Raw genomic sequence first — 14,207 nt, 5'->3', positions numbered from 1 at the left:
ATACACATCCAACAATAGCAATGTCATCTGAGAACTTTTGTAGATGACACTGGTGGGAGTTGTACTTGAAGTCCAACATGTAGAGGGTGAACAGAAAGGGGGAAAGCACCGTCCCCTGGGGTACCCCTGTGCTGCAGACTACCACGTTCGACACACAGTCTCGCCGACTTACAAACTGAGGTCTGTTTGTGAGGTAGTTAATGATCAATTCTGACAGGTGTTGGTCCACACCTGCCCCCTCGAACTTCCCCCTCAGCAGTGACGGTTGGATTGTGTTGAAAGCACTGGAGAAGTCAAAGAACATGACATGTTTCTGGGGGACTCCAGGTGAGATAGGGCTCGATGCAGCATGTAGATAATAGCGTCGTCTACCCTGATGCCAGGTCGATATACAAACTGCAGCGGGTCCAGTGCTGAGCTCACTTGGGCACGGAGGTGGCCAAGGACAATACTCCATGGCCTTTATCAGGTGGGAGGTCAGGGCAACGGGTCTGTAATGGTTTGGCTCCTTGGGATGAGTTATTTTAGGAACTGGGACCGCACAGGATGTCTTCCACAGAACCGGAACTCTCTCCAGGCCTTCCTGGCCTTAATCCTCCTTAACTCCCTCCTGACCTGGTCCACCGTGAGACTGAGGGGACGGGTGGGTGGTGACTGCTCAGGAGCTGTGGGCTGTTGAGAACCCCCCATGACAGTGGAAGGAGGGGCAAGGTCTGGCTGAGGTGTGAGCAGCTGCAGCTGCGAGGAGACAAATGACCTGGAGAGGTGAGACGGAGGGGTGGCATGGTGGGGGCTAAGGACTTGGTAGAGTCAAATCTGTTAAAAAACAGATTCAGTTCATTTGCCTAGGCCTTGTCCCCCGCGACCTGTGACCATCACCACTTTTACCATAGCCTGACATGTGTTTCAGGCCTCTCCACATCTCACACACGTTGTTATTCTCCATGCTCTGCTCCAGCTTCTTCCTGTAGCTAGCCTTGCACCTCCGGATCATGTACTTTAGTTCCCACTGCACTCTGCTCAGCTCCTCCTTGTGCCCTGAGAGGAAAGCCTCTTCTTCTCATTTAGCAGTACTTTTAACTCGGGGCTCACCCATGGCTTGTTGTTAGGAAAACACCATACTCTCCTGGATGGTACAGTGTTTTCCATACAGAAGTTTATGTAATCCGAAACACAGTGTGTGAGGTCGTCTATGTCCTCTCCATGAGGAGTACAGAGGATGTCCCAGTCTGTGGTGTTAAAATAGTCTCTCAGCTGCTCAATTGCCTCCTCTGTCCATATCTTTATTACCCTGACCTGTGGTGACACCTTATACACCACTGGAGTATACACAGGAAGCAGGTGGGCAAGGTTGTGGTCAGAATGACCTAGAGGGGGGAGGGGGGCAGAGGTGTATGCATTTCTGGCATTTGCATACAGTAGATCCAGAGTTTTATTGTCCCTCATGCGGCAACTAACATACTGTTTGAAGTTAGGGAGGGTGGCAGAGAAGGGGAGGGAGGCATGGTTAAAGTCCCCTGAGATGAGAATTAAAGCATGTGGGTGTTGTGTCTGCAACCTAGACACAGTGCTCTGCACGTGCTCGCACGCAGCAGTAGCATCGGCAGAGGGATTTATGTACACCGTCACCACAATTACATGAGAGTACTCCCTGGGAATATAGTATGGCTGTGCACTGACAGCTAATAGTTCAATGTCTCTGCTACAGAATTTTTCCTTAACAGTAACATGTCCGGGATTACACCATCTGTTATTTATGTATACAGTTAAACCCCCCCTTTCTTCTTACCACTCTCTGCTGCGCTTCAATCTGCACGAACTAGTGTGATTTCCTGTAGGGAGACCACAGAATCAGAAATTGTTCATCGAGGTCGCGGTGAAACAAATAATGCTACTATCCCTGTACACCCTTTCCACTCTTGTTAGCACCATTAGCTCATCCATCTTGTTGGAGAGGGACCGGACATCTCCCATAACAACAGATGGTAGACATGGCTTATACCTCCGTTTCCTCTCTCGGCGCTTTACTCCAGCCCTACCGCCTTGCATTTTTCGTCGTATCTCCGTGGGAATCTCCAGCTTCTCGAGGGTGAGCTGCTGGTCTTGAGAGTGAACAATGGGGCCACTGCTCCCAGAGTCCCCTGACTCGGGAGCTCGCGAAAATGTATAAAACATAATGTAAATGCAATAAAAAGATGTACTCCTAGTAGTACTGCTCCACAGAGGCCTACAGAAGAAGTATAACACAAAGCAAACACAGAAAGCACGGGAAAAAACACAAGAAAACACAAAAGAGGACAGAGCTGCTGGAACTCACTGCCAATCTGTGTGGCGCCAGAAGTAGAAAGGAGAAAGAAGTAAAAAGAAGGCTGCCCACCAAGAGCCGGGGCCTGTCGGAGCTTTCTTCCGGTAAAGGGAGTTTTTCCTCCCAACTGTCAGCAAGTGCTTGCTCAAGGGGGATTTGTTGGGTTTTTCCTTATAATAATTTCCTGATTATGTTAAGTACCAGGAGACAAGTGTTATGAATTGGTGCTATATAATAGAACAGAAATTAATTGAACTGACTTTCCCTGGTATGGTCCCTGATCTTACTCAGATCACTCATCCTGTATCAAAGTCACAACTACAGCTTCTGCATAAGAATCCCTGGCCACCTTACTGAGACCATAGGGTGCTGGACTTAGCCTCTCTATTTAAACCCCGAGACACTTAGCCATTCTGTCTGCACATTTTTGTTAGAAGGTTTTGGGGGTCTGCCAGTACTCAAGAGCAGCCCAGACCTCCTTAACCTTCCCCAAAACCAACAAGTGCACAACCAGCCAATTATTCACAAGCATTCAGTATCTTCATAGTTCATTCATTCGTCCTTATGCTTCCATTCATTGTTAGTGAGGGTAGGCCCCTGCTTGTAAAATGAGTGACTGTCACATCTATCTTTTTTTTTTAAATATCTGTCAAACTAATAAAGATGTCGGCATCATTCCATGCCAGCAGTAGGTTTTCATGGTCAAGCAATCATATTATGAGGGTCAGACTGTCATAGGAGTACTGCTTTTATGGCATTATGAGGAAACGGACTTACCCCTTGCTGTCTAGTTATCATTTAAAATTGAAATTGCTGAAAAAGGAATTTACTTACTTTTACTTAATAAATAATAATACATCATTTTGACCGAGTTCCATAACTTACAAGGAAAAAGATGGATGTAAAAGCACATTTGCCTACATCAGCCTTCATCTTTTTCCATGTAACTGTGCAGTCCTGTCTTACCTTTCCAAAGTCCCTGACGTCAAAAAGGTCAAAGGCTTCGAACAGCTCACTCTTCTTCATGCCAAATATCTCGCTGCAAGCTTCCAGGAAGGTCCTGATGTTCTTGAGGCACAGGAACTGAGAGAGAGAGGACAGAGAGCAGTCACCTGGGAGTGAGTCACTTAAAAATGTACAGACAGTACTACAGGCATGAACGAGATGATGGGTTATTATGATGTATTTACTGTAGAAACAGGGCAATGGGTTTTAACCACTAAGATCTTAACAAAACACAAATGACTGCATTAATGAATGCAAATTTAAAGAATCAGCAAAACAAAGCAAGCAGTAGTCATTTTATCATTGTAACAAAAATCCCTTAAGAACAGTGTTTCTAAGACACTGGTGTCAGGATTGGCGCGTGAAGCTACCAAAAATGTCATGGGTAAACTCAATTATATTGCCTGATGAGGTAAAACAGAAAACAATCCTTTTAATAAGGTCCCGGTCACAAATAACACAATACAAAAACAGGAGTCCAGTAAACAGAATCTAGGTTAACATGAATATAGAGAACAATCTGGCAGCATCCCCGTGGGGGAAAGCTGCCTATAAAGGGGTGAAAACAGGTGTAATAACTAGTGATTAAAGTAAAAAGTCTGAAACTAAGGCAAACAGGAACAGGAAGTAAAGTCAAAATAAAAACATGGAAACAGAAACTGACAGGACAGAATCATGACAACTGGTGTGACTCATAATCTGCACAAAATCCAAGTAAATTAGGAAATTTAGCAGAAAGGTAAGTAAAAATAATTCAAATTATTATCATTAAAATTTGTGGTACATCTACATCTTCCAGTAAGTTGGAGCTGCATACTTATTTTGTGACACCGGGGCCCAGATTCACCATAAAACCACACCCCTCAAGCCTTTTTAACCAAAGTCATATTTATGCTGGTTCTAAAAAAGCAGCTTCTCTATTCTGTATTGCATTATTTCATATTATGCAATGGGTCTGGATATTATTATTTACTGGATATTCTGCTTGACTCTTTATGTTAATCTTGTTTTCAGTAATTTGCCATCGACACAGGTGATTTGATTCATACTGTAGTCAACTTGTGGCAAGTAGGATGGTGCTTTTTGTTGCTTGTTTTACAGAGTAAATCTGGTTTATGGATCAAGACTTGTGGGCTGTGAGATACATATGTCTGAGTATTTAAAAATCAATAAAACACATCTGCATATGATGCAATATTTAAAATGCTACCTATTTAAATTGATGATATAAAATGCTGGGCTGCCACATGGATTTGTCGAAATAATGAGACAGGCAGCGCACTCCTTCGGCTGAAACGATGCTCTTATAGGTGATTTTTTCTTCTGAGAAATGGTTAGAGACTAGTTTGAGCTTCTCTTGTCAGTTAACCACCAGCGCATGTTATGTTTGATGCATGCCACCTACTAAAGAACATAGGAATATACTTTTATGATACCTCTTATTTATAATTCCTCATTGTTTTCCCAGCACATTTTTGTTAGCTTCTTAATCCTGTTTGGATGCATGTCACAGAACATTAAACGGTTGTGCAAACGACACACATATGCAAAACCAGCCACATGATGTTTGAAATCACTTCTAATAAAGTACAAATTTCACCTTTCAGTGGTTTGTCCCAGTGGATTTTGTTGTCCTTTTCTCCTCATTCTGGGCAGCAATTTGCTAAATAGTGTGCTGTAAAGCATCCACACTATGTTCTCCTGTTCTTTATTTATTATTATTATTCTGGGATCTTCCACCTTTTTTTTGGCACTTTATAGTTCCAGCATACTTTCAGCTATACAGGCCATTGAGGTCTCTATCTGTTCAACTCTTCAAGGACACCCCTGCTTGTATTTTTCTTTGTTGTAATGTTTATACCTTTTTAAATTATTCAGCTTTATTTTTTGTAATACAAGTCAATTGGAGCTCAAAGTGCTGAGTCAATGACACAGTCTTGGAGTGCCATCTGGTGGTCCATAAAATGCAGTGCAATTGGGACATGCCCCTACTATTTTCACATCTTTAATAAGTTCAGCATACTTTCAGCTAGCAAAGCCATTCAGGTATCAAAATGTTCAGCTCTTCACACTTTTGAAATATTTAGCTTTATTTTGACAATCTTGCCCCATTCAAAAGGATGGGAAAATTCTACTACAGCGTAATTTCAGTTATCAAAGCTCTTCAAGGACATTCATGCTTTTCTTAAGAAATTTTCTAAACTTCATACTTTTATAATATTTACCTTTATTCTGAAAATCATGCCCCATTCAAACGCATGGGGAAATTCTGCACTCAGCATACTTTCAGGTATTTCAGGTATCAGAATGTTCAGCTCTCCCAGGACATTCATGCTTTTCTTAAGAAATTTTCTAAACTTCATACTTTTATAATATTTACCTTTATTCTGAAAATCATGCCCCATTCAAACGCATGGGGAAATTCTGCACTCAGCATACTTTCAGGTATTTCAGGTATCAGAATGTTCAGCTCTCCCAGGACATTCATGCTTTTCTTAAGAAATTTTCTAAACTTCATACTTTTATAATATTTACCTTTATTCTGAAAATCATGCCCCATTCAAACGCATGGGGAAATTCTGCACTCAGCATACTTTCAGGTATTTCAGGTATCAGAATGTTCAGCTCTCCCAGGACATTCATGCTTTTCTTAAGAAATTTTCTAAACTTCATACTTTTATAATATTTACCTTTATTCTGAAAATCATGCCCCATTCAAACGCATGGGGAAATTCTGCACTCAGCATACTTTCAGGTAGATAAGCCTTTCAGCTGACAAAATGTTCAGCATTTTCAGGGCGATCCTTCAGCACACAGCATCCACACGCATTTTCGACAGGAAATGCATTTCTCTAGTTGGACCTTTAAAGTGGGTATTTTCCCCGACCACAGGGGGAAATATTGAGCAAATTGCCACTTGGCACACCAAAATGAGGAGAAGAAGATGACAAACCTGGTGACAAAAAAAAAACATAATGAATTAAGAGTCTCAGACTTTTAGGGGCTAGCCCTAGTACATATACAAATTCTGAAAGGTTGTATATAAACAGGATTTTATTAAACTATGACTGTAACTGTATGCTAATCAGGAGTAGATATTGTTAAAGGTGTTTTTATTTAACAAAGAGTTTTAAAAAAGGTCAACTTTAAGTCAGCTCTATGAACAAAGTAGGGTTTTTTTCTGGGTGCAGAGTGGTGCTTTTTTCTTCATTGTGCCTGACATCTCAGTACATTGGTTTGAGCTCAATCGAGGGCATGTTTAGTTTCACTTCCTGCTTCATTTCCATTTTCTGACTTCCTGCTCACAGCTGCTCTGTGTGACAGTTTTTGGTTGCTGGTGATTTGGCAACACTGTTCTCATTCTGAATTTGCAGTTTATATTCCAGTGTCAAGGAAAATAAAGCTATAGGCTTAACAGGTGTCAGTCAGTTTATTATACATTTGAACCCCTCACTTACCATTCAAACATTTGAGGTCTCCTTAATTTTCCAGCTGTTATCAGTGTAATTTAATTTCACTTTATCAGTGCAATCCAACAGTCAGACACACTTGTGGCTTTCTTTCTGCAACTGAAACCAAACACTGTTGGGACAGACAGCACTGTTGCAGAAGTTGCTACAGATGTGTTGCACATGTCAGTTGCTTTGCTTTCACTCTTCATCTGGAAAGTCTGAACACTGTGCTGCTATCCCATCATTTGAAACCAACTATCATGTTCATTTCTTCTACACAGCCTGAAGATGTTTTTGGCTCATTATCCCACTATAGGATAAAACCCTCAAAATCTCTGACTTCCTTTGTTAATGACCTTTTTCCAAATACTGCCTCAGAGGATGTAGTAATACTGTCTTGTCCAACACTGCTTTTGTACAGACAAAATCTGTTGTCATAAGTAATCAAATGGTTGGACACATAGGAACTGTTTGCTTCAGTTTTCAAGGCTTCGTTTACTTTTACCACTGTGGAAAAGATGGGAGTTTACCTGTTACTTGATCCCTGTTTTACTTGAAGTTTAATACATTTTCAGCATTGGGTGACATTTCTGTTTGTTTGTTGTTTTTTTTTACATCTGGCAGTTCACTTCTTAGCTTTGTACCATTTAAGGTTATTCACTGGACTTGAACGACTTAAATGTCAAAAGAAAAACTGGGAAAATGAAGGTGACCTCAAACCTTTGAACAGTAGTGAAAATGCAAATAGCAAATCTTGCATGAAATACCTAAGCAAGTTTGCTAGATTTTAGTAAAAATTTTAAGTTTGCATCAGTGGCACAGTATTTAGCAAAAGCACATCACACTAATTAACAAACGTTACTTAGAAAGTCTAGCCTGAATGAATTTGGTGCATGCACAGTTATTAGTAGATCTTGGCCAACATACACTTGTGGAGTGTATTTTTGTTTGCAACAGTTGTGTAAGGTCACACACTTGTGACTGCGCAACAGCACAAAAAAATGGTGGCACAAAAGTAAACTTTTCTTTATTAATACATCAAAACAAACATAATGGATCAGAAGACAGTATATTACTGCCACACCATTTCTTTATCTTCTCAAGTTCCTGTGAAACCCGTCCAGAGAGTTGCTGTAGATTTTCACCCGATGCCCATATGGTAGTGTCATCAGCAAACAAAACCACTTTCACTAAATCAGAAACCTTGCATATATCATTAATGTATAATATAAATAATTTAGGTCCCAAAACAGAACCCTGAGGCACTCCACATACAATATCCAGCTCACTCGATTGGTATTCACCCAACCTCACAAATTGACGATGTCCTGCCAGTGCATCTCTTCAGTAAAAATCACAACAGCTGACAACTTCATCTCGATTTTATGTCTATCAATAAATGTGTCTAATCTGTTATTAAAAAGTTTTTCCAAGATTTTTGAAAATTGTGACAACAGAGAAACCGGTCTATAATTTGTGAAGTTGTGCTTATCACCAGATTTATACAGTGGAATAACCTTTGCTATTTTCATATTTTTGGGGAACTGCCCAAGTCGAAACGACATGTTAAAAACATGGGTTAATGGTTTGCATATCCCCTCGATTGCCCATTTAACCATTGTCATACTGATACCATCAATATCACTAGATGTTTTATTACCACATTTGTTCACTATATCTATAATTTCCTTTTCAACTATGGGCTTCAGAAACATAGAACTCATATTCCTTTCGATTGTATTGTTATTTATAGTGACGGATGTATCATCTGCACAAATGCTTCTTGCTAAACCAGGACCAACACTCAAAAAAAACCTATTAAACTTATCTACTACATCCTCCAATCTATTGACCGGTGTATCATTGTCCATGAAATATTGAGGGTAGTTACTCATGCTGGTACTGTTTCTAATCAATTTATTTAATATATTCCAAGTACCTCTCATGTTATTTATATTATCCTCTAATACTTTAGCGTAATATTGTTTCTTACATCTCCTCAGTATCGCAATTAATTTGTTCTTAATCGGTGCTGTACAAATATTTACAAGTGCAGTGGACATATAATACATAAATGCTGAAGAGAAAGTCCAAAGAACCAGGTGTCAACCAGCATGGTAACAGTTACTGTGGGGATTTTGGAGAAGGTGGGCCAAGCTGCAAAACAGAAAAAAAGAAGGTCACTCACTGGCTGGCCAGTGGAGGTGGAACAGACTGAGGAGACAGAGTAGAGGTTGGTAGTGAATGGAGGCAGTTTGTAGGACTGTGCATCAACCTGGCTGGTGGAGACTGGGAGGGCAATCAGGCATATTGTCTGGAGATGGTAGTCCGTGGTAGCGGTGGTAAGGAGCAGGAGAGGTGGAACAAGGAACTAGAGGAAAAGCAGGTGATAATCCAGAGTGCAAAAAAAAAAAACAACTAGTGACACAAGAGCAAAAAATACAAAGGAGAGCTGGACAAAGTGCGGGCGGGCGGTCGGCATGGAAGCAGCGGCGAACTGGCAAGAGAAGATATGTGAGCTGGTCTTAAGTAGAGTGAAGGACTAAGTGAATGCAGGTGGTGTTGATTAAGAGATGCGTGGCAGGTGTGCGATGTGGCATAATCAGAAACTGAAAACAAAGTCTGTTCAGCTGTACGCAACAGTGCGGCCCTAGTCTTAGCCCAGATGTCTTGACAGCGGGTTATGTGTGCCTGGACTGAGGGGACGGCAATGTCAGTCTTGGCGTTGGAGGGGGTTGGTAACCGAGGGATGCTTGGAATGGAGAGATAACGGTGGTGCAGCTAGAGAGGGTGTTGTGGGCGTATCCCACCGAAGGCAACAACAGACTCCAGTCTTCTGGTGAAGAACTGGTTATGCAGCGGACTGCGTTTTCCAGCTCCTGGTTCAACCATTCAGCATGGCCATTGGTTTGTGGGTGGTAACCAGAAGATAGACAAGGACAAGCCCCGATGGCTGTGCAGAAAGCGAACCAGACGTGTGGTGTGAACTGCGGACCGCGGTTTATAGGAGTGCTGTGGGGTCTGAGCCCTAGCAGCCTGGGGACAAATAATTTATCTGGTGGCCCCACCCCAGGATCAGGTTCCTGTTGTTGGGCCTCCCATGTGGTGTCCTTGATCTCCCATGTCACACAGAGGCCACCACACAGGAGGCGGGTAAGATGGTTTCAGGAGGGGGTTCAGTGGTAGATGGGCTGAACTGATGTGAGAGTGCATCTGGTTTCTGATTACGGAACCCTGGCTGATAGGAGAGGGTGAACCGGAACCGATCAAAGAACAAGGCCCACCTTGCTTGCCTGGGGTTCAGTCTTTTGGCAGACTGGAGGTAGGCCAAGTTCTTATGATCGGTCCAGACTAAAAACGGTTGGTTGGCACCTTTGAGGAGGTGCCGCCATTTTTCTAATGCTAGTTTGACAGCCAGTAGTTCACAGTTACCTACATCATAGTTCCATTCCAGGGTCAACCTTTGAGAGATGAAGGCACAGGGATGCAGAGCGCGGGCTCCCTCATACTGCTGAGAGGACCGCTCCTACCCCAGTGTTGAACGCGTCCACCTTGACCATGAACTGCCTCGAGGGATCGGGTTGGAAGAGTATGGGAGCAGTGGTAAACCGGTGTTTGAGATCCAGGAATTGAAAACAGAGATGGAGGTGAGAGAGGCAGGTGCAGCCGGGCAAACCTGACAGCAACTTGTAATTTATTTGTTTTAAAAGACCAGAATGCTTTGTAAAATAATGGGGAAAATGTTCTCAAATGTATGTAACTGTTCCTGAATCTGCGTAGATCCTGTTCTTACCTAAGAACAAATCCCAGATAACAAAAGATTGGTGAATGCCAGAGTCTTCGTTAAAACTTTGTAAGTGGGTTTTACAAACAAATATGTTTTTAAAAACAGTTGGTGGTGAGTGTGGCCCAATGTTAGTAACTCAGGGCTCCAGACTGCCAATGATCAGTCGCATTGTGTGGGCACATTTATTTAAGGTGTGACTGACTTTTTTCAAAGGTTGCAAAATACAGCAGTTTATGCATGATTGACTGCTGTTGCTGTAGAAACAGTGGACAGATGCAACGACCTCCGCGATACTGTCATTGTAACGTTTATCTGCAGGTCTGTCACTCGCTCGTCTTATGTAGCAGACTTCCAGTCTATCAAATGTGTCAATTCACACTGACTCCAAGACACACACATCATCCCTGGACCCCTTTTTATGCTCTGAGTCTATTTTTTTCCTTTGGCACATTTGAAGTGTAATCGCCCCAGACAGCTGCTTGAAGCAGGTTGATCACCTGTTAGTTTGTTTATGTGTTGGAATCTCTTCTGGTGGATCAGGCTCCTGGTGTCAGTGGGAGATTTTTCCTGCCATCATTTGTAGTAAGACAGGGAAATTAAAATGAATAAAACCATACATATAAACACTGCTGATTTCTTGCTGATGAGCCTACATTTCTGCTGTCACTCAGCCTGGTGAAGACTGTGCTGTCCTTCTGGCGAGAGAGATGCTGCACACAGGTTGGAGTCAGTGTGGATTGAACAGATCATAGTCACACACACAGGCCGCTCACATCTAGTGAAGTCCCAGTTTGAAGTTAGTAGTGGCTGAAACCCACCATCAAATCCCTCTTTAAGTAGCAGAGTGCTAGTAACTGTAGCCCAGAAATGAGCTACACTAGCAGGCAAGTCAAAGAGCTGAACTGTGCATGAAGACGTCAACAAAGAACAGAAATTCTTCTCCAGAAGAAAAACAGGCTACAAGTAAATCACATACACAAACAGGATAAGGGATAATCACCTTAATTGACCAAGTATGTTACACACAAGGAATTTGTTTCTGGTACAGAACCGAGGCAGCCATCTGCGGCGCCAACTCAACCGATGGCTCTAACCATCAGGGACAACTTGGGGCTCAGTGTCTTGCTCAAGAACACTTCAACATGTGGACTGCAGGTACCGAGACCAAGTATGTTACACACAAGGAATTTGTTTCTGGTACAGAACCGAGGCAGCCATCTGCGGCGCCAACTCAACCGATGGCTCTAACTATCAGGGACAACTTCGGGCTCAGTGTCTTGCCCAAGAACACTTCAACATGTGGACTGCAGGTACCGAGATTCAAACCTCCGATTCGCCGGTTGGGAGATGACTGCTCTACCCACCAAACCACAGTCACCCCAGTTCAGTGGGGTCAGCAGTCAGGATGTAGACAAACCCATAGGTTAACCCAGTTATACAAACCAAACAGTAAAAGGCCCTTTGTGTTTTGACAAAACACAGCAGGCAGATTCAACAGGTAGAGGAGGTAGATGTGACTGTGAGGCAACCACAGAACATGTCAGAGAATATATAGTTTCCTTTGGGTTACTATTACAGGTCGCCCTCAGAACTGTGATGCTGACGTAAGCCAGGTTGCTGCTGTTCACACTGTGCTCCCTGAAGATCCACCACCCCAGAGTCCAAAATCCCTGCACATCTGCTGGATAGGAGAAATCATTCTGGGGGGTAGACTGTGGACACAGAAGTGAGAGAACAGGCACAGGGACTATGCCATGAATCTGGACTATCCACAGGCAGTGAGAAACTGCTCTCATTTTACTCAAATGGTGTTCCTTTCATTGGGGCGCATGTCTCTCAAACCAAAATTGCAAACACTAAAAAATCTGAAGAAGGTTCTGGGTTCGCATCCCGGGGCCTTTCTGTGTGGAGCCTGCATGTGCTGTAAGTTGAGCCAAACATCGTCAGAATGAATATAGCGAAGCTTTTTTCAAGTAATTTGAAAATGTTCAAATTTACACTGTATGTATTTAGTCAGTTTTGTGTGTGCATTCAATGAATGCATTAGCTTCAACAAACACTCTGGTACACACCTTTTTTCACACTCTGCTAGACTGCTAGCTTTGTTCATTTTTAGCACGCTCCCACAGTTTGAAAAATATTTGCTGTCTTCTCAATAAAAATGACAATTCAGCAGAACAACCAAACAAATATTTGAAGGAAAAGAAAGACTCAGGGACTGCATATTGCATGTTTGACCACAGAGTCAGTTGTTGCACCATGACAAGCAATCATAGTTCCTCTTAGGGCTAAACACCAGATTTTCACAGAGCAAGACAAAAAACATCGACTGACTAGGCAGCACTCTTAGTTACCAAGGGGCAAGTGTGTTTCCCCATAAGACCCAGGTTCTTCCCCAAGGCCATAAAAGCAATATTTCCATGACAGTCCTACCCTCAAAATATGAACACTTACCCATGGAAACCTACTGCTGGCATTTGGAATGATGCTCATATCATTATTAGTTTGAAAGTTATTCAAGAAAAATAACAGACATGACAGACATCCACTCGTTAGTTTAGGGGTAAAACAGGGACTTCAGTGAGTGGACCACAGGCAAAGCAGTGAAGACGTCACATTTCTGCAAGTCTGTGTTCTGCTTGTTCCACATCTGTTTGATAAAATGCTCATAGATTCTGTTATTTGCTGACTGTTGCACTATGGAGTAATCCTTCATGTCTTCTGCTCAACTGTGTGTGTCTCCTCTAAACAGAGACTGATGTGGAAAAGTACAGTGGAAATGGAAAGTAGGTCAAGGATACTTTATTTATAGAGCACCTTTCATACTCAAAGAAATTCTAAATAGCTCACATAATAAAACAGAATCAATGACATATAACATAAAGTAGGGCGGTTTCTGTCAACCCATGAGGTTATGCCAGGTGACAATAGGAAGCACGGGGTGTACCACTCGCTATGTTCCAACAGTGGAAATGCAGCTCTAAAGTGCAGCTGAAACATCAGCACCCTCGCTGTCAGACTACTGTGCTCTAAACAAGGTGTAGCTGTCTGCTAATAGAGCTAGCTTGGTCAGATAATGAGCACTCGCATCTCTGAAAACATCCAAACAAATTCTAACTTGGCATTACCTGGATAGACTGACCACATGTTCTCAGTCTAAGTGGTCACGCTGTCACCTGAAAAAATGTCAAAACATAACATTATTAAAATGGCATAATACGCTAACAGCCCTACATAACTAAAAAGCCAGAGTTGTTCTTCAGCACACTTCAAAGACATCCATGCTTCCAATTCAGAATTTTCCTAAAGTTCATACTCTTTAAACTATTTAGCTTTATTCTGAAAATCTTGCCCCATTCAAATGAATGGGAATATCTATTTCAGCATACTTTCAGCTAGCAAAACCATTCAGATGTCAAAATGTTCAGCATTTTCAGGTCGCTCTTTCAGCACTCAGCATACATACACGTTTTCTTCAAAAAAAATGCATTTCTCAAGCATCCACACTCTTATCTTCTTCTTTATTATCATTGTATGCATGCTGATTCAGCACCCATACTATGTTTTACAATTATTTATTTCTTTATTATTATTATTGTATGGATGCTGATTCAGCATCCATACTATGTTTTCCAATTATTTATTTCTTTATTGTAAG

General features: G+C 42.1%; 1 protein-coding gene across 3 annotated transcripts in view; it reads right to left on the bottom strand.

The window, feature by feature from the left end:
* Positions 1-14,207, bottom strand: part of vav3 (vav guanine nucleotide exchange factor 3) — a 114,352-nt gene that overhangs the window by 91,721 nt on the left and 8,424 nt on the right. For all 3 annotated transcript variants that reach the window (XM_020625019.1, XM_020625020.1, XM_020625021.1), the window contains exon 2: positions 3,272-3,388. In XM_020625019.1, coding sequence (XP_020480675.1) covers positions 3,272-3,388 — 117 coding nt within the window. The remainder of the gene's footprint in view (positions 1-3,271; positions 3,389-14,207) is intronic.

Source organism: Monopterus albus, unplaced genomic scaffold (genome assembly GCF_001952655.1).
Source record: "Monopterus albus unplaced genomic scaffold, M_albus_1.0 scaffold343.1, whole genome shotgun sequence".
NCBI classification, from domain to species: Eukaryota; Metazoa; Chordata; class Actinopteri; order Synbranchiformes; family Synbranchidae; genus Monopterus; species Monopterus albus.
Note: the sequence above shows the minus strand (reverse complement) of the source record. Positions and strands in the feature narration are given on the sequence as shown.